The 26,861-nt window shown below is 30.8% G+C and overlaps 4 protein-coding genes across 6 annotated transcripts; 2 read left to right on the plus strand and 2 right to left on the minus strand.

The window, feature by feature from the left end:
• Positions 1-2,644: 2,644 nt before the first annotated feature.
• Positions 2,645-7,881, plus strand: LOC109817627 (external alternative NAD(P)H-ubiquinone oxidoreductase B1, mitochondrial-like). The gene is made up of 10 exons (XM_083065330.1): positions 2,645-2,758; positions 3,284-3,554; positions 3,792-3,998; positions 4,201-4,451; positions 4,939-5,158; positions 5,357-5,461; positions 5,922-6,185; positions 6,299-6,420; positions 7,350-7,469; positions 7,569-7,881. The coding sequence occupies exons 1-10, from the start codon at positions 2,652-2,654 to the stop codon at positions 7,654-7,656; spliced, it is 1,755 nt and encodes a 584-aa protein (XP_082921456.1). The 5' UTR covers positions 2,645-2,651; the 3' UTR covers positions 7,657-7,881.
• A 483-nt stretch (positions 7,882-8,364) lies between these two features.
• LOC109817645 (pentatricopeptide repeat-containing protein At4g01570) lies at positions 8,365-10,509 on the minus strand. The gene is made up of 2 exons (XM_020382963.3): positions 10,358-10,509; positions 8,365-9,674 (listed from the first exon to the last, which is right to left on the minus strand). Exons 1-2 carry the CDS (start codon positions 10,429-10,431, stop codon positions 8,678-8,680), a joined length of 1,071 nt encoding a protein of 356 aa, XP_020238552.3. The 5' UTR covers positions 10,432-10,509; the 3' UTR covers positions 8,365-8,677.
• Positions 10,510-14,975: 4,466 nt separating this feature from the next.
• On the plus strand, positions 14,976-17,378 carry LOC145952554 (vacuolar sorting protein 18-like). Of its 3 annotated transcripts, none has more exons than XR_014429981.1 (4): positions 14,976-15,170; positions 15,470-15,679; positions 15,794-16,068; positions 16,167-17,378. XR_014429981.1 is itself a non-coding variant. In XM_083065000.1 (4 exons), the coding sequence occupies exons 1-3, from the start codon at positions 15,008-15,010 to the stop codon at positions 15,928-15,930; spliced, it is 510 nt and encodes a 169-aa protein (XP_082921126.1). In that variant the 5' UTR covers positions 14,976-15,007; the 3' UTR covers positions 15,931-15,944; positions 16,167-17,378. The 3 variants fall into 3 exon arrangements, 2 of the variants coding, with proteins under 2 accessions (XP_082921126.1, XP_082921125.1); XM_083065000.1 differs by having other exon boundaries at positions 15,794-15,944; XM_083064999.1 differs by having other exon boundaries at positions 15,794-17,378.
• A 5,267-nt stretch (positions 17,379-22,645) lies between these two features.
• Positions 22,646-26,851, minus strand: LOC109817628 (vesicle-associated protein 4-2). The gene is made up of 7 exons (XM_020382944.3): positions 26,273-26,851; positions 25,723-25,793; positions 25,139-25,220; positions 24,933-25,051; positions 23,589-23,666; positions 23,392-23,511; positions 22,646-22,868 (listed from the first exon to the last, which is right to left on the minus strand). The coding sequence occupies exons 1-7, from the start codon at positions 26,535-26,537 to the stop codon at positions 22,809-22,811; spliced, it is 795 nt and encodes a 264-aa protein (XP_020238533.1). The 5' UTR covers positions 26,538-26,851; the 3' UTR covers positions 22,646-22,808.
• Positions 26,852-26,861: the final 10 nt, after the last annotated feature.

A 26,861-nucleotide genomic window follows, 5' to 3' on the forward strand; every position in this document is an offset into this window, starting at 1 on the left:
GTTTGACAAAGTTAAAAGGATGCTCCAAGATATTATGAACTTAGAAATGCTAATAGGAAGAAAAAGAAAAACAGTTAAAGAAGATATTAATTAAAGACTTGTTGATGTATCATGAAATGTAAAAATTCCATTAATATTTATATATTTTAATATTTTATTGTTGAGTATATATATTTTGCTATAATATTTTGTATGATGTTGTGACACTTTTAGAACATTCATCAAGACTTTTGTCTCTTTAGTTTAAATTAAAATATTTTAGATTAAGCAAGGCTCAGAAGTGGTCTGACAGCCTAAACATGTTATGACGAAAATGAATTTATTCCATTTCTTTACTTTCCATTTCTTCCATTCTTTAATTTTTTTTTGAAAAAATTAATAAAATAAAGTTGATACATACTTTAAAAAAGTGTGACATTTATACTTTTAAAACTTTAGTTTCGGAAGAAATGGAGAGAAAAGGAAATGAAAATGATCTTTACTCATCAGTGATACCTTGTCTAGTACTAATACTTTTTCCTTATTTTTTTTCTATTTTTTTAATAAATCATGTTAAGTCAAAAGATAATTTTGAATCCTTTAAGCTTTTAAGTTTTAATATTAACAAACAAAATATTTTTCTAAGAGAAGATATTTTATAAAATATAAATCAGACAAAGCATAAAACACAAAATGTTAGATAGATGATGTTATTAGACAAAACATACAATGATTTCATAAGATCTTAAGTGCCTAATGTTTGATGACTACTTGTTGCATCTCTAACTGATCACTTAACAGATCTAACTAAAAAAGATTCTTTGGAACTCACAAATATGTTAAAGTGAATAAAGTTATGTTTTGCGCAAAAATCAAGAACAAACAAATTCCTCAGGTCATGGAGAATACTTGTTTGAGTCTAGAGAGACTTGACTATAAAAGAATACTTGGTATTAAAGCTTGGAGAAGTTATCTATGAAAAGAATACTTAGGTAGATTGCTTGAAGAAGTAATTCAAGGAGTACTTAGGTTTGAGTCAGAAGTAATTTGTTGAAAGAATATTTGTATCTTATTTAAGATAGTAAAACTCAATCTGGTTGGATTGAGAATTGGACGTAATCTTAGTGATTGAGACGAAATAATATAAAAATATCATGTGTTTTCACCTACTCCATCTCCAACACTTTTTATTGTTAGCATTACTACTTTACTATTAGACTTGACACTATTCAACTATTTTCAGTGTCCATCTTTTCTCCACAAATCAAAAAACTAATAAATGAACAAAGAAGAAACAAAGGCTTAGATTCCCTGAGAATAAAAATCACCCATAGAATCAGTTGATACAAGAGAAAACAAAGCATGGGCCATGTAGGCCAAGTAGTAATATTAGTAACAAAAGTTGCTCGTTCCTTTACTAGCTAGTAAGTACACTTGTTACCTTCACCAAAACTTTGGTCTTTTTCTATATGCTTAACTCAAATTTAACATTTTAATTAAGAACCTTTCAAATACTTTAGAAGAAATTTGATAACAAACACATTTCTTTTTAAAAGTATAAAATTTCAAAGAATTGCAAATGTTAATCACACGAATTTTTTTAATTTATTTTTAAAGACTAATATGTCTATTGTTTAAGAAATACTGTAATATAATTGATGTTTATGATTTTTAAAGAATAATGTAAAATTTTGTGTTATAAGAGTTTAATTTGTATGATCTTTATCAATATTAAACTTGATGATTTCATCGTAAACATTTTTGTCACTGCCACAACACATGCATGCATAATTTCATATAAATAATTGTTATTTATACAATTTAGCACATTTTGTAAAAAAAAAATTAGCACATTCAATCTAAATACAAAATTGCAAAAATATGTACTAATAATTAAGGATACCAAACTCATTACTTATTTAAATAAATAAATTGAATACATAAATAATTAATCCAGATTAATAGCATCTAAAATGTATGATATGATTTGATTTAAAAAAACACAAAATAAACTAAAATATATCATTTTTATAGACATGAAACAATTTGAATGAGGTTCTAAGATAATTATGGATGACCTAAAAATATTTAACGTATATAATTATATATTCAAGTCTTTAACGATCGATACTATTAATTATATTAGAACAATTTTATGTTATTGAACTATACATTCAAGAATAACTAAAATATAACATGATAAAAAATCTTAATTTTTAAATAAGATTTTGAAATCCTTGACATGTATTACCAAGAAAAGAAAGTAATTTTTTATTTATGATTTAACTAAAATACATTTACAATGTATTTTATATATATATATATATATATTATCATACAGTCATATTCACTTTTATAAGAATAATGTTACAAATCATATACAAGGAAATTAAATTTGTAATTTATTGATAATATCAATCATGAAAATTAAAGTCATTTCTTTATCAAGCACTTTAATTGAGAAGGACATAATGGACATTGCTATGCACTGCAGAGTCATTATTCTTACATGAAGAACTGAAACACCATATATAATTCCACGTGTTAATATTGTCGTTAATCGTAACTGTCCAAGTGTAAGGTAAACAACTGAATCTGTGTGAGATTGTAACAGAAATTCACAGTTTATAAGTTGAAGCTCCGAATATTTTTCTGTTGCCAAGTCTTCACCTATGATTCTCTCGAATCTCATCACCTCAATGAAGATTGCCTCCATCTTCACCAAGGCTTTCCACAGCTTCCCTTCATGCTACAAGCTTGTGCTACTCTGCACTCTAAGGTTATCATCATATCATCATTATTACAAATCAATCTATTTTCTGCCTTTGTCTGTTTCTTTTTATGACGTACTCTTTTATCACCAATGTATAATGGATTGATGAAAAGTGGAACAATTTCAAAGAAATGGAAATTACTATACGATGCATGTTTGACATGATATATATGTATGTCATAGTGGTTATGTTTATTAATTAACACCATATAGGAACAATAGGTGAAAGTATGAAAATGAAGTAGGATCTAGAAAAAATATCAATGTTGATGCCGAGAATATAATTGTAAAAGATTAGGAAGACAATAATCTCGAGAGAGAGCTCTTGAGGGAATGTACGCAGGTTATTAGAACTTTATAATGTCTATAATTGCAAAGATGGAACAATAATGCATCATATCTATGTATTATGCAATACATGCATCAGTGTCTCTTGCTTCTTGCCTTGCATGCAGCTTATATTGTATTTGATAGTTTTAAGGTAATGAATTTTTCTGTATGGATGAGTTTACCTACACGTGAAAATTGCAGTGGTGGAGGTGTGGTGTCATACTCAGAATCACGATCAGATCCTAAACCTCCTGCTGCTGATACTAATGAACCCAAGAAAAAGAAATTGGTGGTTCTTGGAACAGGATGGGCTGGTACCAGTTTCCTTAAGGATCTCGATGCTTCCTTATATGATGTTCAGGTTGTTTCCCCTCGAAACTACTTTGCATTCACTCCTTTATTACCCAGTGTTACTTGTGGGACAGTTGAAGCACGGAGCATAGTAGAGCCAGTCCGAAACATCATAAAAAAGGTAAACAATACAAGGCAAAAGCTCTAACAAATAGAATAAACTATATGTCACTTTTTTAAATAAAAAATGATCACATATGTGCATGTAACTGTAATATAAGGAGAAATCTAGTGGTGTTAGTATTTTTTTTTACTGAGGCCAACTTATAAAATAGGATTGCTAGAGTCATGACAATGTATAGTCTTGAGATTGTTGTTATCACACTATTCTGTTGTTTCCATCACCCTATTATTGCAGAGAAAAGGAGAAATTAAATATTGGGAGGCAGAATGCCTTAAGATTGACTCTGCAAACAAAAAGGTTTTATGTCGTTCCAACATTAACAACAACTTAGTGGGAGATGATGATTTTTCTTTGGATTATGACTTCTTGGTTGTAGCAATAGGGGCACAAGTAAACACATTCAACACCCCTGGTGTCATCGAGAATTGTCATTTTCTTAAGGTACACACATTTTTGTTTGGAACACAACATGTAATGTATAAAAATTCAATGTTTAAAAAATTTTATACTTGTTTAGGATTTCTGTTTATCATGTGATTCATTGAAAGCTTGAACTTCAGGCAAGGAAAACATAGAACAATTTTACTCATTAATCAGTCTGCCACTAATCCAACATCCAAGAATGTACTAAATCATCATGCAGGAGGTAGAGGATGCTCAGAAGATCAGACAGACTGTGATAGATTGCTTTGAGAAGGCTGTGCTTCCATCTCTTTCTGAGGAAGAACGAAGGACGAATCTACATTTTATAGTTGTTGGAGGGGGTCCAACTGGTGTGGAATTTGCAGCTGAGCTTCATGATTATGTCCAAGAGGATTTAGTCAATTTATACCCATCTGTGAAAGATAAGGTGAAGATAACAGTGATTCAATCAGGAGAACACATCTTGAACACGTAAGAAAGCATTTATTGTGTCAATAATGAAAATCAAACTTCTTGCTCTAATAATTATAAGGCCTGTTTTGAAATACTGAAAGTTAGCTCCCAGAATCGATTTTTGTAGTGTTAAAATAATCTTTCATCAACGACAGTTACATCCTGCGAAGGTAGATTAATCTTTGATCGTTAATTTTGAAATTCTGTGTAAATCATTTGTATGGACAAAAAAAACTAATATCAATTTTGATTTTATATTACTTTCAAGACTTGAGGTTTTTTCACAAAATAACATTTTTAACTTTGCAATGTTAGTGGAATTGACAAGTTAGATCGTGAACTTAATCGTTCTAAAATACTAGAATTTTTTCCTTGAATTTCTAGTATATAAAATTTCATAAAATAAAACCAATCATTGAGCAAGTCCAACTACATTTTCATCTCCCATCACACAGGCTATAATAAATGTCGCAACTTAATTGCAATGTCATGTTCAATTTTGTAGGTTTGATGAAAGAATTAGTTCATTCGCGGAGCATAAGTTTCGAAGAGATGGTATAGAAGTTCAAACTGGATGCCGAGTTGTGAATGTTAATAACAAGGAAATCACAGTAAAAGTGAAATCAACAGGAGAGTTCTGCTCTGTACCCCATGGATTGGTTGTATGGTCCACTGGAATTGCAACTCGTCCAATTGTGAGAGATTTTATGGAACAAATTGGTCAGGTGTTGCTTAATTCCATGCATTTCTATAACACAGTTCTCCCCTTGGTCATTCATTTCTTTTGTGTGTATATCCTTTGTCAGATCAAATGTTTATTTAGTAGTTTTCTCTTGGACATGCTTCTGTTCCCTTAGCTTAAGATAACTATTATTAACTACTATTTATGTAATCTGTATAAGCTAGGATTGCTCTATGTGCAGGGTAAAAGGAATGTCCTAGCAACGGATGAGTGGTTGCGAGTGAAGGGATGTGAATCTGTGTATGCTATTGGTGATTGTTCTTCAATAAATCAACGTAAAATCATGGTATCTCTTATCCAAGTTATTTGATCATCTTGATTTCGGGTTTGATTGAACCAGTGATAATTAAGTACGTAATTTTAATATTACATAGTATTATAAGTAATAAACTAGAATAAAATTATAAAAAAACAATCAAGTTAAATAAAATTTTATATTTTGTAATATAATAAAGAGTTTCATAAATATGTATTTTCAATGTAAAAGTTTTTACACGGCTAGTCAATAAAAAATCATCTTTAATATGAATTTTAAAGCGGTTGTTATAAAAGTCTACGTACATAATTCAACATATTTGTGATTAGATGACTTATTACAGTATGAAGATCAGTACACGTAATATTTATTATATAAAAAAAATTAATAATAAGAGATTATATAACAACAATTTATAGTGAATCTCATGCATGGACCATTGTTGCTAAAATTATACCGTCACATTTAACTCATTCACCTGTGTTTATAGGATGATTGCTTGGCCATTTTTGAAGCCGCAGACAAGGACAAATCAGGCACCTTAAGTATTCAAGAATTCAGGGATGTGATAGATGACATTATCTTAAGATATCCGCAATTGGAAGTCTATAAGAAGAGTCAACATCTGTTTGATTGGTCTGTTCTGTGGAAAGATTCCCAAGGAACTGCTAAGGAAGAAATAGACATTGAAGAGTTTAAGATGGCCTTTTTTCATGTGGATTCACAGTTGAAGAGTCTTCCAGCAACCGCACAGGTTTGCTATGCCCATATGGATTCACCAGTAACTGAAAGCTTGCTAGTGCACATTCCTTTGTAGTCAAATATGTTATGCATGGTGAGGAAGTTTTGATGTGTTGGCATGTCCAGGTTGCTGCACAACAGGGTACATATCTGGCTAGATGCTTTAACAGCAGGAATCAGTGTGCAGAGAATCCTGAAGGTCCAATAAGATTTGGAAAATCCGGACGTCATAAGTTTCGTCCCTTCAGGTAAACCATATTGTATATAACGATAACATCACAATATCAACTATATAAGTGAGATAATATCCTTCAGAAAATGTAAATTTTAGTGTCTTTTATGGTGACTGATAAAATCAATAAAGTGCTTAGATAGTAGATTTATGTTATGCTATGAAGCACTGATACTTCAATTTGCTTCACGTATCCGTATCTGATACGATATTCTTAGATACTTCACTCATACGTGTCAATGAAGTATCATAGCTTTTAAAAATATTATGAAAATTTTATTCAATTTTGATACTCTCAGATATTTTACCAATACTTATTGGTGATACGTATCGATAAAGTATTCAAATTTTTAAAAAATTATGAAATATCCATTATAGCTAAATAAGATATATAAACATGTTTAATATAGTAACATAAAAATATTAGTCCTTGATAATATGTAAAAGAAAATTGTCTTCTATATAGATAATTTTAAGAAAGGAATGAAATTAGTAATATTATTTCTATTTGTAAATAATAAAAAGTAATTTATGATGAAATGATTTATAATTTCTTTATTTTTAGTAATGTACAATAAATATGTTTTTTTAATTTGGATTTGTAAAATAGTAATTATATATTTAATGTTTATAAATTTTGATCAAAATTACAAGTACACATTTATTATATTGTATGAACATTGATACACATGATGATACGTATCTTATAAGTATCGTATCCTATATATTTAAATTAATCCTATCGCCACATCGTATCGATGCATCATAGATGTTATGACATCCTCGTGAAAATACTTATCCACCCATTCCTACAATGAGATACTGTCTTAAAATGTTAGAGCATCGTTTGTAGAGGGAATCAATCCAACACCAATGTTCATGAACATTAAAATGGTATCAAGTGCAAAAATGTACCTGAAATTTTGGTTGCATATTACCATAAAGGTATAAGCATTTTGGGCAATTTGCTCCTCTTGGTGGAGAGCAGGCAGCTGCAGAACTTCCTGGAGACTGGGTTTCCATGGGTCACAGCACTCAATGGCTCTGGTATTCTATATATGCAAGGTAATGAGTAATAACTAATGATCAATGCTGTCAAGTTCACATAATTGGCCTCAATATTTGTGTATAATGCCTTCTTTAATATATTTGTTCCACTCTCAGCAAACAAGTGAGCTGGCGCACAAGGGTGTTAGTCATCTCAGATTGGACAAGAAGATTCGTCTTTGGTAGAGATTCTAGTCGTATATAAGTCACCAGAAGCAGATTACAATATATTTTGAGTTGATATGTTTCTGTTATTTCTTGTACCAAATATCCATCATGTAGTATTATGATGACTTGAAGTTATATCTTCAATTGGAGAGTTTGAGAATAAAAGCCTCAAGGGATGACTTTTTTCTCTGCCAAACACATTATGCAATTTCCCAGTTGAAACATGAAAATATTGCAACTGTCAATATTATTAACCTGGAAGTGAAAGAAGTATTATAGAAATTTCTATAAAATAATATTTTATACATGCAAAACTATATAAAATTTATAACTATTTCTGTATAATGTCATCAAAATTTTATAATTAGCTTTGTACATTTTTGTGATAGATTGAGGTCAGAAAATGTGTTGGTAGAAGCAGGTTGTGCTTGGTTGTATACGAGAAAGTGAAAAGTTTGAAGGTGAAAAATTATAGAATAAAAACCACTTTACACTCGTTTTGTACTGAAAACACAAGGATATAGAAAAGAAAATTGCTTCGTAATCATTCTAGACTGAAAATCATGTCACTATTTTCCAAATTTCACTAACTCAAACCAAGTATACCTATAATGCTCATGTTCTGGCATTGTGGAGTGATAACCAAATGCGTCTTTATTTATTGTTTCTTTTTATATAAACAAACTGAAATTTGAAAAGCAGGTGGTTTCAACAATGAATTTTAACATCTTTGATATGAAACCAGTGAGCCAATTAAGATGAATAATTAACATTATATGCATTTTCCACACAAGACACTGACCAAAAATTATACATTGAGCAGTCTCTATATGATGAAAAAAATACAAAGAATTCCTCGACAAATTAGCTAATCATTTCTATATAGCTTGGAAGAACTAATGATGAAATTGAATTGATCAATATTATATCCTTCCCTTGCACGTCTCTAATATAACAGTCATACACATGATGATCAGCATCACGTTCCAACTAAGAAATTGCAGAGAATGACAATATAAACCTGTGAACTTGAATACATCAGACACGTGAAGATAAAACTAACTTTTAAAGTGTTTCTTTGCCTTCTTTTTTTTCTTGAAATCTTCTGGACCAGCTAGACAAATTGATGATGAATTCAACTCCTCTAAAAGTTTTGTTGCCAACTTAACCTTCCCTGTTTTATTTAAATTATGGATTAGTGATCGATAGATATATATCGAAGGAAGAACCCCCTTCAGTTTCATCTCCCTAAAGCATTTCAACGATTCCTCAACATTTCCTGATCGGCCAAAATACTCAATTATTGCAGTATATGTAAGAAGATCTGGTTCAATCCCATTCTCAGTCATTTCCTTAAAATACACAAAGCACATATCAAATCTTCCAGCCTTCTGCAAGCCATTTATTAGAGTATTGTAAGAAACAGTATCTGGGACAAAACCAGCATCCCTTATGGACGCAAACACATTAACCATTTCATCCACATGGCCTGTATGACCCAAGATATCTAGAACCATATTATATGTGAACAAGTCCAGACCAAAACTCCGTCTTTTGAGATGATCAAATAGCACCAAGGACTTTTCTTTCTGTCCACATTTGGCAAAGGCAAAAATGATCCTGTTGATGAAGGTTGATCTGCCAAAACGTGTTATCTCCCATATTTCGTCAAGAAATCTGAGTAGCTCCACACAATCATTTACTTTTGTGAAAGCCTGGGCAAATTTGAGGCATGAAGTTGCACTTGGGGATTTACAAGACAACAATAATTTCTTGAAAACTTGACAAGAAAGGTCAATTTCATTCTTCTGACTTGCCTCCACTAATATGAGATTATACACATCAGGGGTGAGAACAATGTTATTATCACGTAAAGTTTGAAGCATTTTACTGGCAGCTGAAAGATTTCCAGCCTTGCACATCTTATCGATATATGTGTAATAGACTTTCACACTGGATGCTCGTGCATTTTCAACAGTGGCAAGAAATTCTTTAAGGACTTCATTTGTTACTCTCTCTATGCCAGGAGATGCCTCTGTCGAATAAATCCGAAAACTGCCAAGTGCCAATCGATTAACTTTTAATGGTTAAAAATTAAAAACAATCAGATTCAAAAGACTTTGGTTGTGATGGGAATCATACAGTTCAGTATTGTATTGACAGTCATAATCATTTTGACTAAAAAAACATTTTTTGAGTTAATTAATTGTTCATTCTTCATAAATAAGTTTAAATCAATGATAATACAAGACAGCTCCCTGTGACTGAAAACTGCTTATCCAAAAGACATCCACTTATATATTGCTTCTAAATGCCGAACATTAAAAAAAATGAGATTAGACCATAAAAAAGTAAGCCGACTATGTACAACTAACTACTTAGGTGCTAAAGCTAAACTAAAATAAGTTGCCACAGTGTAGAACTTGATAAGTCAGGCTCAATAAAAATAAGAAAATCTGTAAAGACCTATTAAAAAAAACTAAAGCAAAATGCCATGATAAAACAAGTTTGAACCTCAACAACAACAACAACAATAACCACTCAACTTACAGTGGAATTCAAAGTTATTATGCATAGCAAATTACAAAGGCAGTAAGTAGTATAATGATAATTATCACTCATGAGTGGAGATTCTGAGACCCACCCACCATAAGAACTTTACTTTATATACTTTCATTCAAAGCAGAGAAAAGAATTAGAAAACAAATGGAGTGAAGAAATTGATCTAGGAGGGGTACCGAATGGTTGTCGAAAGAGCAGAGCAGAGTTTCAAGTGAAAACGGAAGAGCCCTGTTGTACCTCCTAACATCATTCGCAGATCAAATCAGATTACCTCGTTTGTATTTTTCATTTTATGGTGCACACACAAACAACTCAAGAAATATTGCTTTTTAGTCCTCTGACCGATTTCACAATAGGGACTCAAAGTTTGTGTTTTTACAGAAAAGCCCCTGTATAAAACCTCGTAATTTGGGTGCAAAGGCGGCCACGTCCATTATTCAATCCCGATTTGTGCATCGAAGGAACTTCTCTGAACAGTGAATCAAACAGCTGAATTTGTGTTTGGATGAAAAATTTTATAAATTTAAAGAATTTTAAATTTTTTGTATTTAAATTACTTTGATTTTAATTTTTATTATTCTTAAAATATTTTGTTTGGACGAGTCAATTCAAGTTTATTAAATTTTAAATTGTTAAGTTGAATATAATAATTTGATTCTATCATAGTAAAATTAATTTTAAATATATATTTATATGTTGAGATTTTTAAATTAAATTTTATAAAAATAAATATTAATTTATTTTAAGTATTTAATAATTTTAAAAATTAATGTTAAATAATATTTAATAATTTTAAAAATTAATATAAGATAATATTTAATAATTTTAAAAATATTTTTGAATATTTAATAATTAAAAGGATGAATAGATAAGATAAAACATATAGGTGAAATAAAAAAAAATATGAGAAATTTCAAATTCTTTCATTTTTGAAAAAATTTGAAATTCTACTATTTTAAGGAATTTTACAAATACTTGAATTTCAAATTCTTTGTAAATTCCTCATCCAAACAAAACATTTCACCTCAAAAAATTTGAAATTCTTCAAATAAATGAATTACCCTATATCAACTTTCATTAATAATCAAGTGTGCTTCTTTTGCGAAACTTGAAGACCTCTATTTTGTTACCACTTTTTTTTTCACGAAAAAAAATGGCTAAAAACCTATTTTGGTCCCTTATAATAATTGTTTGTTTCAATTTAGGGGTGTATTGGTTTAGGATTACGTAGGATTTTAAAAGACTTTTTTGAGTAAAAAAGTCCATTGGTATTCAATCAAGATTTTATGTCACTTAAAAACAATCCAGTGGTATTCAATCTGGATTTTCAAGATTTTTCAAAGAGTCCATTAAAATCCACTGGTATTCATTTGAGATTTTTTACAACTTAAAAATAATCCATTGGTATTCAAAAATATAAGGATTTTAAAGGATTGTTGTATGAGAGGGATTTTGAAGGACTTTCTAATGTTATCTATAAATACCAGATTCATAAAACAATCCCATCCAAACCCATCGGATTTTGAATGATTGTTTGAAGTGATTTTTCAAGTGTTTCAAGAATTTTCAAGTGAGTTTTTCATCTTTTTTTTCTATGCTCCTGTCTTCTCCATTTTTTCTCTACTAATAATACTACACTATTGTTCATTGCTCATATATAATATTGTAGTATTGTTCTCATCCCATTCTCCTATTTTGTGAAACTCTGATATGTAAATGATAGTGTCGTTGACTTGCTCTATTTTTCTGTTCGTTCTCTTTAATTGACTTGCTTTATTTTATTCTATGTAGTTGAATTTGTTCCTTTATATAACACAAAAAAATGCTTGAAATTTTAACTTTTAAGTGATAATTTTTTTTATAACACAGGTCAAGAAAAGAAAAAGGTGAAAGATGAAATTGATATCATAATCTCTACAATATATATAAGATGAATTTATTAGGGTTTCTGTGAGTAGAATGAGATGAAAATGGATCTTAGTTGGGTGAAGAACCCTTTCAGCATAAAAACTGCGAACTCTCTCATTCCTTTGAATTTGTTATTCTTATCTCTCCCCCTTTTATGACTCAACAATTATTATTATTTTTTTTACTATGATTTTTTTTTATTTTTATATTGTGAAATTAAGATTTTTTTATATTTTAAAAAAAGAAAATTAACATAAGACATTGCAGTATCTAATTTTTTAGGGTTTAGGATTTATGCCTTCATTAGCTTATTTTTTAAAAAAGAAAATATTGTTAAAATATTTGTTAGAATAATTTACATTTATAAATATCGTTAAAAATTATCATATAATATATAACTAAAATAATATAATATATATATATATATATATATATATATATATATTCTCTATATCTAAATACTTCCGTTTATATAAAAAAAAATTATATATCTAAATATTTTCTCAGTATCGAATATACTGATTTTTTTAATATAAAAAATTATCTTATGTTTCTATATTTTCGTTTTTACATGTTTTTTTTTATAATGACTGAGGTATTTGATCCATTTGGATAGTCAAGATATATTCGATCTTGTATGATTGGTGTGCTTCTAAAAATAATAATATAATTTTATTGATTTTGTCTCTTATCCATAATTATTTATATAACTAGTTTTCAACATATATTATTTTAGTAATTCAAATGGGAGATTCACAAGGAAATAATAAAGAAAAAGGAAAAGAGAAAGAAAACTATGAAGCTTGGACCAAGAAAGATTCCGATGAATTGTTACAATTGATAGTGGATGCTATAAAAAAAGGATATGATATTATGGAGAATTATTATTATTATTTATCTAGACATTATTGTTTTTTTAATTATTTTTGTCTTTGACTCTTTAAATTTGAATGTATGAATTTTTTTTTAAATCTTATCAAATGTCAAAACTCCACAAAATCCCACTGAATCCATTAAAATCCTGATTTAAAAGTCTTGCAGAATCCATTAAAATCCTGATTTTAAGTCTTGTAGAATCCTGCAAAATCTTAAAAGTCATGAAAATCTTGCAAAGTCTTTTAAAATCCGCAGGATTTTTTTTAACTAAAAAAGTCCTTTAAAATCCTAATCCAATACACTCCCCTTAGTCTCACTTTTATTTTCGGTTCCAATTTGGTCCCAAACTAATTAATTGGTTTCAATTAGGTCCCTAATAAATTAATTGGTTTCAATGTGGGGCTTCCGTCCAAATTTCTTTAACAGTGTTAACTGTTGACCACGTGGATGCCACATAGATGCATAGGTGGATGCCACGTGGATGCCAATTTTTTTGAAAATACCTGGAACCGGAACGGCCCGTTTTGAAACCAGAACAAACCGTTCTGGATGCACTCTTGGTGTGTTAAATTTGCATCTGAAACGGGCCGTTTCAGATGCAAAATTAACACAACAAGAGTATAGCAGAACGGGTCATTCTGAAACCAGAACGGCCCGTTCTGGATTCAAAACGGCCCGTTCCAAAATTGAGAATAGAATATTATTTATTAATTTTATTAAAAAATATAATAATTTTGAAAAATATTTTTTTATGGTAAAAATTTTAAAATTACTTTTTTTTATAAAATACAATTATCTTATAAATAGAGTAATAATTTTTTCTTTTTCTCTTTCTATCTGAATAAATATTTAAGTGTCACTTTATAATTTTTTGTAACTTATTTAAAATTTGAGAAATAAAATGATAAAAATTAATAAGATAAACATAATAAAATTATTAATTTATTTTCTTTTAGTGTCCTTTAAATTTTTACATTCATTTAAAATGAAAAAATTTTGTATGTTAATTTGAATTAATTTAACGAAATATCATATGATTTTTAATTTTTTTAAATTTTTTATAAATTTGATCTATACATGAAAAACTTTTTAATTTAACAATTAAATTCTTAAAAATTTGATATAGAACATTAATTATTAAATAAAATAAATCTATCAAGACTTATTCTTGAATTAAGTAAATCTTTTCTTCATTAAAAATGAAGATAATTTTACCATAAAATAAAAAACAATTAAACAATAAAAAAATATTAATATATTTATTATATTAGATATAACAACATAATTAAAATATAACTAATAATATATATTTTATAAAATTATTAATATTTTATATATATAAAAAAAAAAGAATGAAAAAAATTTTAGTGGGAGCAAGTGCCCTCACTATGATTAACTTAGATCTGTCCCCGCATATAGTTGTGTGGTAAAATGTTAGTCCCGTGTATCCTCTACTTTTACTTCAGGTTCTTCCTCTTCAAGAAGAGGTTGTTGTTGGAGTACATCGTTAATGACTTCAAGGAAAAATATCATGTCATTTCATCCTTTACTGGTTTCAATTAGGTCCCTAATAAATTAATTAGTTTCAATGTGGGACTTCCGTCCAAATTTCTTTAACGGTGTTAACTGTTGGCCATGTGGATGCCACGTGGATGCCAATTTTTTTTGAAAATACTTGGAACCAGAACGACCCGTTCTGGATGCAAAATTAACACATCAAAAGTGCAACCAGAACGGCCTGTTCTGGTTTCAGAACGGGCCGTTCTGGTTCTAGTTGTTTTCAAAAAAATTTGTCATCCACGTGACATCCACCTATGCATCTACGTGGCATTCACGTGGCGAATAGTTAACTCCGTTTAAATAATTTGGACGGAAGTCCCACATTGAAACCAATTAATTTATTAGGGACCAAATTGAAACTAATTAATTAGTTTAGGACCAAATTAAAACAAAAAATAAAAGTGTGACTAAATTGAAACAACCAATTATTATAAGGGACAAAAATAAATTTTTAGCAAAAAAATAAAAATAAAAATTGATAGATGGATCAAGGGAGGCAGGTATTCACAGTGGACCTTCTGGAACGATATGCGGCAAAAGGGCATGGAGTTATCACTTGCATGGCTGCTGGGAATGATGTCATTGTCATTGGAACCAGCAGAGGATGGGTCATCAGGCATGATTTTGGGGTTGGCAATTCATTTGGTAAAGTTTCAATTTTTCAGCTTTCTATTCCTTCAACAACAATACGCATTTTCCATGAATTGCCATTTGACATCCCATTCATATGGGTGTTTCAAATTTAGGAACTTTTTTATATTTTGAATGTCAATCTCGGGGTTTAATTGTAATTCAACACAGGTATAGAATACGGATCACTGTTTGAATGTTTTGTTTTAGAGTTCTTGATAGTCGTGTATGCTTGAGCTTAATCTGGGATTTGTAGCTGTTTCTTTTGTTTTGATATCCTGAGTCTGATATCTTGTTGTCTGTTTGGAGTATAGAGATTGATCTCACTGTGGGTCGTCCTGGGGACCAGTCAATTCATAGGGTTTTTGTGGATCCTAGAGGGAGTCACTGTATTGCCACTGTAATTGGTCCTGGAGGTGCTGAAACTTTCTATACATGCCAAATGAACCAAGCCACGAATTTTGAGCAAGCTGAAGGTCTTATTGTAAATGCTGTTCCATGGAACAAGCAACAGATAATCGAAGGTAGTTAGTTGGTTACTTATTTGGTTTATGCCCATTGCTGGTTGATTTATTTACAACCAAGACTTTCTCATATCCATTTCTGTTTGAGGTTTTGATTAAACCTTTTCAATGCAGTTTCCACAAAGGAAGTTATCCTTGGTACAGAAAATAGTCAACTTCATGGGCTGGCAGGTAGTGGTGGACGAAGTGGAAGCGAGAATGTAGAAGGACCTATGCTAGCGGATGAAGTAGAAGCGAGAATGTCCATTTGAGTAACTAAACATTGGTAAGCATGGTTGTCAATCTCTAGTGACAACTCGTAAACTCGTACGAGTTTACAAGAGCTTACCTGTACAACTCGGAGGTAAACTCGTTTTTTAGTGAACTCGGAGCAATCTCGGTGAACTCAGGTAAACTCGTGTAAACTCGCAAGACTACCTCCGATATTAAGAGATCACCGTTTTTTTTTTCCACTTACACAAAACGCACGTTTTGTGTTGTGTGTTAGGGCACTTTCACTCCAGACCAGACCTCTCCTACTCTCCTCTCCACTCCAGACCTCCGCAGCGCCTCTTTCACGGCTCTCCTCCTTCGCGCCTCACCTCCTTCGCGCTTCACCTCCTTCGCGTGCCTCACCTCCTCCGCGCGCCTCACCTCCTTCGCGCGACACCTCCGCGCGTCTCCTTTCCTCTCCGCGCGACACCTCCGCGAGTCTCCTCTTCTCTCTGGCGAATCTCCGCCGATCTATCCTCTCTGACAGTGGCTCTGTCTTCCCCGGCATCTGCAGATCTGTCTTCTTCTAAGAGGGAAGGCAGCGGCGACGGCTTGAGGAAGGGTTGCATTGCAGGAAAAATAATTAGGGTTGGAATATGGGCCAAATGGGCCAAGTTTTATTTTTTGTTTTGATTTGGTTAAGAGGGTTTTTACTTCATTATTTTTTTTAGAAAGTAACCTCTCTTTATTAATTATTAATTATTATTATTATAATTTAGATAATATTTTAAGTAATACAAAATTTAATATAAGACCTTAAATATTTTGTTTTCTTAATTTTTTTATTTTGTTTAACTACTATAAATTTTTATTATTAAAAATATTTAATGTATAAATAGTTATATTTATATTTTTATATGTATATTATTAATTATTTGTATTATAAATTATCTAATATTTATATATATATATATATATATATATAAATTAGAATAGTGTAATCCTGCTATATTTAATAAATTATTTTATTATTAATATAATTTGTTATTTTACTCTTTAATATAAAGTTAAAATGTTTAATTATTATATAATTTTTAATTATTTTTATAATTTTGTTTATTGAGTAATTTCTTATGAGTTTATGATACGAGTCTACAAAACTTTCACGAGATTACGTAAACTCTCGAGATTGACAACCTTGTTGTTAAGACTCGAAAATCCAAGGTCCCTCCGCAAGGTTTGTCCACGGAAGGTGCAATATGCTTGCTTGCGTTATGTGAATAACATTGCTATGTAAAAGACTATTGTCCCTGTTCCTTGCAGTGTGTATGGTTGTGATCGCGAATGTTATATTATTATTTTTTATTTACATTCTGTTATGCGGTTGGCTCTAGTTTTCTGATTGCCAAGGAATTTGCCTCAATCGCCATTGTAAATCATGTACCTTGTCGCAACTTTCGGTTGCATACATTTTTGTTCCTGCAAGGCATTCTCGAAATTTGTTTAATTTCTTATCTATGTAGTGTTCTTCCTTTCTTTTACTGAATAAAACTTGCATCAATTGCATGCAATTTTTTACGTGTTTTTATACTATTATTTAATTAAACTAAAAATGCATCTTAATAACCTATGTTGATGTTTAATGTAGATTTTTATTACACAAATCATCAAAATAAAGCTTCAGTATCAAAAGCACCCTTTAAAATACACCCACTTTCTCTTTCTACCAAATTGTGCTCTATGAAACAAAACAAGGAAGTCAAACCCTAACTGCACCTTGCATTCAGATACAAAGTGATCAATGGTTATTAAATTATTAATCTTGTTTTAATTGATACCAGAATTAGAATACTGGTTTCGCTAAATTTTAGGTCTTGGTAAGACTTAAGATCACGGATCATGTATAATAATTTACTGTACCTGGACTTTTTTTTAACATAATCGAGTCTTCGAATGAACTAAAGGTGGTAAATGTCTAAAGAACTTGCGATTCTTAGTAGCAGATATACGCTCAAATTTTGCCCAAAACTAATTTGCAAAGGCCCGTTTCTTCAACCCAACCTCTGTCCTGAGAAATACAACATACTTCAGAAATTCCAAAGAAATTGCAATACCCTAGAGATAATTGGCAAAGCCATGACTTTAATTGGAAGAGATTGTGTTAAATTTTAGCCCATGACGATAATAAAAGGGAAGCAGAGTTTGCATAATTTTAGGAATTCTTATTAATTTCATATTTTCGTCATCATCATCATCATCCACCATCGGAGTGGGAAAAACCCATTATCTTCTCTACACATACATATATACAAAACCACTTTATTTACAAGATCGGAACATTCGAGTATTTCTCTACAACCGAGTCACACAATCTGACTCGGTCAAAGCCAACTCGGATCCGAAAACCCGACCCGGGGTAACTTTTCCGGCGACTCATAAATCTCCACCACCGTCCTAATCGCCACGCGTGGCTCAGCCCTGGCCCCAGCAACTCAAGTACATGACTTTCCTGAGAGAGTCATCGGCTTGCCTCACCCTGTTATCGACGTCGGAGCTCCCCGCCACCGCTCCGGCGACGTCCGATCCGACCACGCCGGACAAGGGGCGGAGGTCCGACAGGGGCCCGCCGGAGAAGAGGCGGCTCCGGTTGTGGTGGATGGAGGTGAGCGCCGTCTTGCACTTGTGGCCGGGGTCGGTGTGGCCCTGCGCCACCGCCACCGTCGCCGCCATCCAAACGCGGTTCAAGTAACTCATCTTCTTTCGAGTTTTTGTTTTTGTTTGTTTTGCTTCTTCTTTTGTTTGCAACACACAACTGAGAGGAAACGTTAGTAGTGAAATGAAGCGATGAGGAAGAGTTAATTTATAGAAGAAATAAGAACCACTTGAGATATGATTTTGTGTATAATACTCGTGCTGGTGGGGCCCCTTCTGCACCTAAACTTATCTTTTAGGTTTATTAATACATATTTTAGATTTCGTGAATCATTTTTAATTTTTCTTTAATTGCTGCTGAAGTGGTACTTAGAGTGACATTATTAGGTTAATTAATACATATCTATTAATGAAAGTGTTATCCAAAAATAAATGAAGGAAGGAAAAATTAGTGAAAATAAAAATAGAAAAAGTCAAAAAGTGTAATTAAGGTTTGTAATATTATGGTGAGGATAACAGTTCTATTAGTATGAATGAATGAGTGATGGTTGGAGGAAGCAGGTGGTGAACTTATCCATCCGATGAGACATGATGACTCATCTTTTGTTTCTCCAATCGATCGTTCATTTTCCTGACATGAATGTCGCTTTCTCTTTTTAACTTTTTTCTCTCTCTCTCTCTTCAATTTTTCCCCACTCGTGGGTCCCATCTACTTTGTCTGTTTCCCAGGAAGTGTTGTTGTTTAATGCAGGGGCAATTTTGTCCTCCCATTTTTCACTCTTTTTTAATTAATTTGATTGTACACTTGTCGTGCGTTGAACTGTGGCATTGACACGTTCAAGTTTCTGGGATAATGGGCCTGCGGTCCATTGGTTATGGGCTTTGGAGTGGGCATCACGTGCGGGCGCAGGACCCATACACACTTCCAACTTCATCTAGTCTCTGTCACCACCACGCTGTTACACTTGTCAAACTGTTATACGGAGGTTTACCAGAAAATTCAACACTCCAGGTTAATTGGCATCTATAATGTTAATTATCTATACATTAAAAATATATATAAAACATTTATACTCACAACCAATCAATTTTTTTAATAATATTTATTTTATTTTAATTAAAATAAATAAATAAATAATATAATACTAATAAAAAATTTGATTAGTTATCAATGTAGAATTTTTTTTACACGAATAATATATAGATAATTATTCATAAATTATAAATTATAGTGTATTTTTTTTTTCTTATAAAAAAACCAAGTGTCTTTTACATTTGAATGAACATGTTGAAATACAAGGAAAAGGCTCTACTGATTCAAAATTTTCAAACTGAAATAATTTCACGTTGATTAGTTTATAAAACTCACAATATTTATTATAATGGATGAATTAGGATTAGGATACCTCTTACCCAAATGTTATTGACTGATTCTTAATATTATACTATTTATTATAATAAAATTTCACATTTAATAATAAAATAATTTGCTTTAATTATTATACTACTCATTTTAATTTTTTTTTTAAAAAGTTAAACCTTTAAACAAAAATGATAAAACTATAGTTGCATGATAATATATTGTCTATAAGATAAAATAAAATTATGTAGAAGTCATATATGCATATTTTTTTCATTTTACATTGGTCGTCCAATTTTATTAATATTTTTAATTTAATAAAACAGTTCAATAAATATTTATCTTTCAAAATTAACTTTTTACCTTTCAATTAACTCATTAAAAATTTTATCAAATACGACCTCTCTACTAATTTTTAGAAGTCCTAAATTGTTCAATATATATATGTATACTAATAACTTTATGTTTTTATTTCCTTCTCTTAATAGATTTTTGAAATGCAAATATTACAAGAGTTAACTTCAAAAGGGACATTTTTAGTTTTATGATTCACTGTACCTATCCCAAAACGGAAGTTGGGAAAAGGAATGATTTTTTTTTTTTTTAATCTTCCATCCAACATGTTGGGAATTCATGCAAGACATGATCCTCTCCATTCTTTCTGTATATTTGAAATTTTAAATGTGTCCCAAGCACTTAAATTTCAAAAGAAACGAGCACTAAATAGTTTAACAAAAACACATTAACAATTTTTGTTCTTTTAATTTATAACATATATCTAATCCAAAACTCTACTTCAAATGGCAGAGCTACTGCTCCATGATCAGTGATGGTAACCTCAGGATTAACATCATGATACGCCATTATAATAAGCACTTATATTTTCTACTTTAGAAAAAGAAGATCACTTTTAAGTGGACCTGCCCACTTTGTGTATCTTGAGACATTACCTGTTAAATCAGCATTACTATATTAAAGACATAATGACATGCCTTATAAAAAGATATAAAATGATAGTGACTGCAAACTAATTATCTATTGATTAACTTTCCTGACTGATTCAAACCACTAATCCCTTTTTTAGCCAAAAATAAAATAGTATAAGGTCTCTGATTTCATTTGATCTCCAAGAGATGGAGCCTTGTACATATCGTTTAATAATAAAAAAATTGTAAAATAAAGAATCCTTAGTATTTTTGTTTATGATACTTTTCCAACCAGATATTGAAGACAAAGCATACCTATTTCTGGAATGTTGCTATTTTAATATAATCAAAACAAAGGTGAGATGGGAGATCATTAAAAATGCGCATTCCACTGTTTCCAACTCATAAGGATAGTGACTGCTAACAATTATCTGACTGATTCAATTATCTCTGACTTCATTTGATCTCCAAGTGACGAAGCTTTATACATAGTTTAATAACAACAATAATAGTAGAATCCTTACTATTGTGAACCAAACCAACTAATAAACAAAGAAAAGGGAAATTATGATCTTATAGCTGCCATGGATGCTCCCAACTTTTGTTTTCTCTCACCTGATTAAAAAATGACCAAACAACTAATGGCTTATCAATATACGTAATATTGGAATATCTAAAGTAATATCTATATCTATATCTAAGGAATTTTTTTCGTGTATATAATTTTTTTAAATAACTATTTTACCTTTAAATAATAATAAATAATATTAAAAATTAATTATTTTTACAAACTTAAAAATCAAATCCAAAATTTTAAAGTTTAATGAACAAGCACAACACTAGTTAATTTAAGAGATATTAAAAATTCCTAAACATTTTTAAATAAATATAGAGACACAGAGTATTTTGAACTCACTAATAATAAATTTTATTGATCATCATTCAAAGAGGGAAAAATACAGAGTTATTTTTATTTAATTTTGTCATAAATTATAATTTAATTTCAAAGATATTTTTTATTTTAAGTGATTGTTATATTTAATGATAGATATAATGCATGCATCAAAAATAAATTTAATAATTAATTAAAGATAAAAAAAATAAATTTAACCTTAAATAACTTTAAAAATTAATAATTGTTATTTATATTTAGGAAAAAAAATACAATTTACAGCTAATAACTAGAATAGAAGTAATAACATATATCGCTACATATAATAAAATTTGACTTTGTTAGTTTCAATTGAATGGAATAGACTGAGTTTGTTTGAGCATAAATTTATAAGAATTTTTTAGAATTTTTTCATTAGAAAAAACTCTATTTTTAATAGAGAAGCTTATAAATTTTTTTTAAAACTCATATCTAAACATGTACTATATTGTGTCATTTTTAAAAAAATTAAAAGAAAATTAACTTTTCAAAAATAGAAAAACTAAATTAGATTAATTAAATAAAATGAGATTAAAAAAATAATTTAGCCGTAAAATTAAACTAACTGTACGAGGTAGCTGGCGGGTTCAAGAAAACTTATACAAACACCGTGACATCATCTGTCGTGTGAAGGACATGAGGACTTAGAATTGGGTTGTGAAAATTTCTTGGGTTCCTCGAGAATGTAACTCAGTGGCACACAATCTAACTTGTTGAGTTGCTCGGAACTTGGTTGATATGGTGAAATGGAGAAGTCCTCCTAATTTCGTGTTTATGACCTTAGAAATTGATTCCTTGTCAAGTCTGTAATCTTGTTTTCCTTGTTTTATCTTTCATTAATTTACCAAAAAAACTAACTGTGGCCAATTATAGTACTAATCCACTCGCATTTAACACCACAAACATTGTTGAAAAGAAAAAAAAAACAAATGTTTTTTTCATTAACAATTTTGTTGGCCATAAAATAAAATCACGTAAGACAGATCAGATGAGTGAGGCTGGAATTCAGTTTCAGGGAATACATTTGAAGAACATTAAGGGATCCAAGAAAAGGAAGATAGAAATACTTTACACTGAATCAACACCTTGGACCTGCTGCCGAGCCAGGTATCTTTCTCTTCTTTCTTTCTACACAAGGAGCAAGAGAGCAGGATATGAGAAAAATGGAAGGAAACCATAGAAAGAGTTAAATATCTATGCATTGTAAGTATAAAAATTTAACACTTTTAATCAATTAAAAGTCATGATAAAAATGACTTTTAAGGTAATTGTTCTGGTCACATGAAGCCCTTAGCTGACAGGCATTCAGAAATGAGTCTCACAGGCTAGTTGGTGGTTTATTTAAATCAGGGAACCATCTCTGATTAGAAAGATGGGCTTAACATATGGTGATAAATTGGTTTAATATGACTCGGCCTAAAACTGAGAAGGAACACAGTGCTCCAGCTTCGAACAAAAAGGTAAATAAGGCTAAAAAATGATAATATAATTCACATATAACTCAACCTAAAATTGAGAGTATAGTAATTATAAAAATTAACAAATTTATCATACATCACAATTTCTAATCGGATAATGGTGTAAAAATTCTATATTGGTGCATATACATTTTACTCATAAGCAAAAGAATGTATCAGAAAAAGTGTCTAACCCATTCATCTATAACAAGGCCCTCCCCGGCTACTTGAGGACCTTTCTCCTCCGGCAGTTTCTTTCGTGCTTCAAGTGCAGCCTCAGCCTCAGCCAACATCTGTTTAAGCTTATCCAGGACCTTTAAGAAACAAAAGCTTTCAATTATATTAGAAAATGGTAGAGGTCATATGACATATTTGAGATGTATAGTCTTACAGGGCTAGGCCGTTCAGGGTCCAGAAAAATGACCCGGAGAATTTGCTCTACTGCCACTTCATCTCTTTGCTCATCAAACTGTATCAAGAATCATGTGACATTTACATGTTAAATTTCCTTTTGCTTTGTAACTGAATGCATGATCTATTTATTCAATAAACCAAAGCACTTCGTCCTAAATGCTCAAAACAACATTTGAAACTCAAAAGAATTGGCTCATTTGTCATGGCATGAATAAAACCAAGAACAGCAAGTCACACCTGGAAAAGATGAATTATGAAACATGATTTTGTGACCAAGGTCAAACAGTCAAACCTAATTTTTGCAATCAACTTAAGGCTTTTTGAACATATTTTTGATTTTTTTTTAGTTAGACAGTTGCAATGTAAGTAGGTTGTTTACTGAATTTAGTAAAAAGTTGTAATGCAAGCAATAAAATATGTTACTTCTAAAACCTTAAGCACTCGCATAATTAAATGCACCAAGAATAATATACTGGAGAAGGCAATTCATATAAAATTCAGTAGTTCTGACAACAATTGCGTGAAGAGAATCAAGAAATGGTCAGAAATATATTTAAGTGTGACACAAGTCACACTGCCAGTCACAGCAGCCTCACAAAAGTATCTAACATAGATGTGGCGGCAGCAAATAAATAAGCTACCTTGCCTCGAGTATCCAGAAACAAAGTAAAATCAGGTCATTGATATGCATAAAGGTTCCAGAGCCTCCTCTACTTCCAAGTTCCAACGACTATGCCAAATTTCCATTTGTACAAAATGGAATCTCATTGAACTATTTATAAGAAAAAATTGTCTTAAGAAATTCAACAGTAGTCACAACCAGGGACGGAACTTGTTGTGACCGGAAGAGCCACGACTCTTCCAAAATTTTCAAAATTTATATATATATATATATATATATATATATATATATATTATATTTATATATTATCATATTATTAATTATAATAAAATAAAAAAAAATTGAATAAAGAAAATTAAAATTTTTATTTGTTTTATAATTAGTAAAAAAATTAATTTATATATAAAAAAAATTAATTTGGCACGTCCAAATTTCTTATTCAAGTTCTGCCACCGGTCACATCAAATATACTATCGACTCAGTTTCCTTGATCAACATATGTGGTAAACTAACTTTTCAGTATTTCCACAAAAAAGCTTGTTTTAAGACATGTACACACAATAATAAAAAAACTTTAATTAACTCAAGAACTGAAAAAAGTTTTAACTTCACCTTTCTTAAAGAGGCAAAGATATAAATTAATGAAAATTACAATGATGTTGATGCTAGATATCATGGAAAGTAGAAATAATACATTACCAGTTCCGGTACATAGTCCAGTTCACCTTGCACTTTTAGGCTCATGATTTTAAACTTAACCTTGCTTTTTTGATCAATTGCTTTCTCATTGTTCTCTGGTGGCTCCACGAACTTGAATACTGCCATATATGTGAGGCAGTAAGAGGATTCACCAAATTCTAAGCATTTGATAACGTCACTTAACAGGAGTTTAGAAGACAAATTACCAGTGGCGATAATACTTTCACCAGGGGCAAGAATACCACCTGGAGGGCGCATATAACAGCTCTTGGGTGCAGTTGTTTGAAACTAAGACAAGAAAATATCACCTTAGTAGTAACCTAAACAGTGGATAAATATAGCAAACAATTAAAAAAAGCCATTAGCATAGTACATAAACTAGATATGTTCAAATGTTCAAATCATCCTGTAGATATATGCAGGGAAACCGTATACGAAGATGGACATCATCAACATATTACATTTCCTATCATTTACTATAGTAATTTAGTATAATTTCCCAAGATTTTGAAACTGTTTTAATGGAAAACTCCCGTGATGAACACTTTCTCAATGTTCGAAGGCAAAATTTGTTCTCCACTTTTGGAGCAGTTGTTGAGGCAGTCTAAGAAACATTGCAGACATAATATTTTAAATTTTCTATTTTCTATGTTGAACAGTAATATAATGAATGACAGAGTTGGTTACCAATTCACTATATGGAGTAAAACATGTTGATAATGTTGTGTCACGCATTATTTCCGAATACAAGAAAATAGTGGCAAAAAGTAAACGGAAGCATAAACCACACCTTGAAAGCTACATGAGACTTGCAAGTGTTTTTAATTGCGATTGCACTCCTGACTTGCTTACCAGGTTCATCTTGAAAATCAAAACAAAGTTAAGTGAAATGAAATCAGGCAATGACAAACCTAACATCCACTGAAAACTAATCATATTCTTGATTCCACCCATTATAAGAAAGCTTACCTTAAATACAACATAACAATAAAGCAAGGAGAAAAACAGAATCCATAATGTGAACGTTAGACATGATAACTAAAAATAAAACAAGTAACAACCCACTAACAAGTCACAAGGCTTTAGAAAATAAAATAATACAGACCAAGCAATTAAAACAAAACATTAATTTGACAAGAAATCCAAACAGAAAAAGATTAATTCTAAATCCTCTTATAATACTCTTCTAATCCTCCCACTTAAATATTGATTTTTTTTAATGTTTCTAAAACATAAAATACTTGACTTTTTTATTTAATATTTTTCATATAAATTATTGAAAAGATTTGTAGAAAGATATAACATTATTGATGACGAAACAAGTTTGATGAGATACATACAGGGAAAATAGAGGTTGTTGGGAGGATCCAGACGGAGCCTCCTCTTGGTAGGGAGCAGAGACTTAGCCACAGATGAAACTGTGGTTGAAGAATGATGAGTGGGTCTATCAACAACAGATTGAAGATGGTTTTGAGGATGAACATTGTGCATATCAGACATGGAAGAAGACGAAGGAGGGTGAGTTGTTTGCCAAAATGGCATTCTACAAAATCTCCAAACCTTGCCATCAGAGCATGATTTTTGAGTTTGAGTCTCCAGCTCCATGTGGGTCTGAGAATTGGTTGCAAAGTTTGAAGCTTTGCAGTTAACAAGGGAAGGTAGATTTGGCAGTTGTAGCAGTAGCAGAAATAGTTTGTGTTGGTAAAAGCATAGTAAGGGCGAGGTTGTTGAATGGTTACAACTTATCCTTGTTTTGTCCGAAACTGTGGTAGTTACTGCGTACTGGTTAGTACCTTTATGAGTGAGACAATTTGGTAGCAGATGTCAATTTTACTGTGATGATGGGTTCGGACTCATTGCTGCTAATTTTGTGCATTTGATTTGTGTGTTTGAGGTCCATTTGTTTGTTTGTTTGTGGATTCCGGACTT

This window comes from Cajanus cajan, chromosome 10, assembly GCF_000230855.2.
Source record: "Cajanus cajan strain Asha chromosome 10, NIPB_CcT2T_4, whole genome shotgun sequence".
Taxonomy (NCBI): Eukaryota; Viridiplantae; Streptophyta; class Magnoliopsida; order Fabales; family Fabaceae; genus Cajanus; species Cajanus cajan.

Excerpts from the sequence above, each read along its gene's own strand:
- LOC109817627 (XM_083065330.1), top strand. The coding sequence starts at position 2,652 with ATGATTCTCTCGAATCTCATCACCTCAATGAAGATTGCCTCCATCTTC. Across the intron at positions 3,999-4,200 it reads AGAATTGTCATTTTCTTAAG|GAGGTAGAGGATGCTCAGAA; the intron begins GTACACACATTT and ends ATCATCATGCAG. Across the intron at positions 5,159-5,356 it reads TTATGGAACAAATTGGTCAG|GGTAAAAGGAATGTCCTAGC; the intron begins GTGTTGCTTAAT and ends CTCTATGTGCAG.
- LOC109817645 (XM_020382963.3), bottom strand. The coding sequence starts at position 10,431 with ATGATGTTAGGAGGTACAACAGGGCTCTTCCGTTTTCACTTGAAACTC. Across the intron at positions 9,675-10,357 it reads GCTCTTTCGACAACCATTCG|TTTTCGGATTTATTCGACAG; the intron begins GTACCCCTCCTA and ends GGCACTTGGCAG.
- LOC145952554 (XM_083064999.1), top strand. The coding sequence starts at position 15,008 with ATGGATCAAGGGAGGCAGGTATTCACAGTGGACCTTCTGGAACGATAT. Across the intron at positions 15,171-15,469 it reads TGGGGTTGGCAATTCATTTG|AGATTGATCTCACTGTGGGT; the intron begins GTAAAGTTTCAA and ends TTTGGAGTATAG. Across the intron at positions 15,680-15,793 it reads CAAGCAACAGATAATCGAAG|TTTCCACAAAGGAAGTTATC; the intron begins GTAGTTAGTTGG and ends TTTTCAATGCAG.
- LOC109817628 (XM_020382944.3), bottom strand. The coding sequence starts at position 26,537 with ATGGAGCTGGAGACTCAAACTCAAAAATCATGCTCTGATGGCAAGGTT. Across the intron at positions 25,794-26,272 it reads CAACAACCTCTATTTTCCCT|ATGAACCTGGTAAGCAAGTC; the intron begins GTATGTATCTCA and ends TTGATTTTCAAG. Across the intron at positions 25,221-25,722 it reads AGTCTCATGTAGCTTTCAAG|TTTCAAACAACTGCACCCAA; the intron begins GTGTGGTTTATG and ends TTCTTGTCTTAG.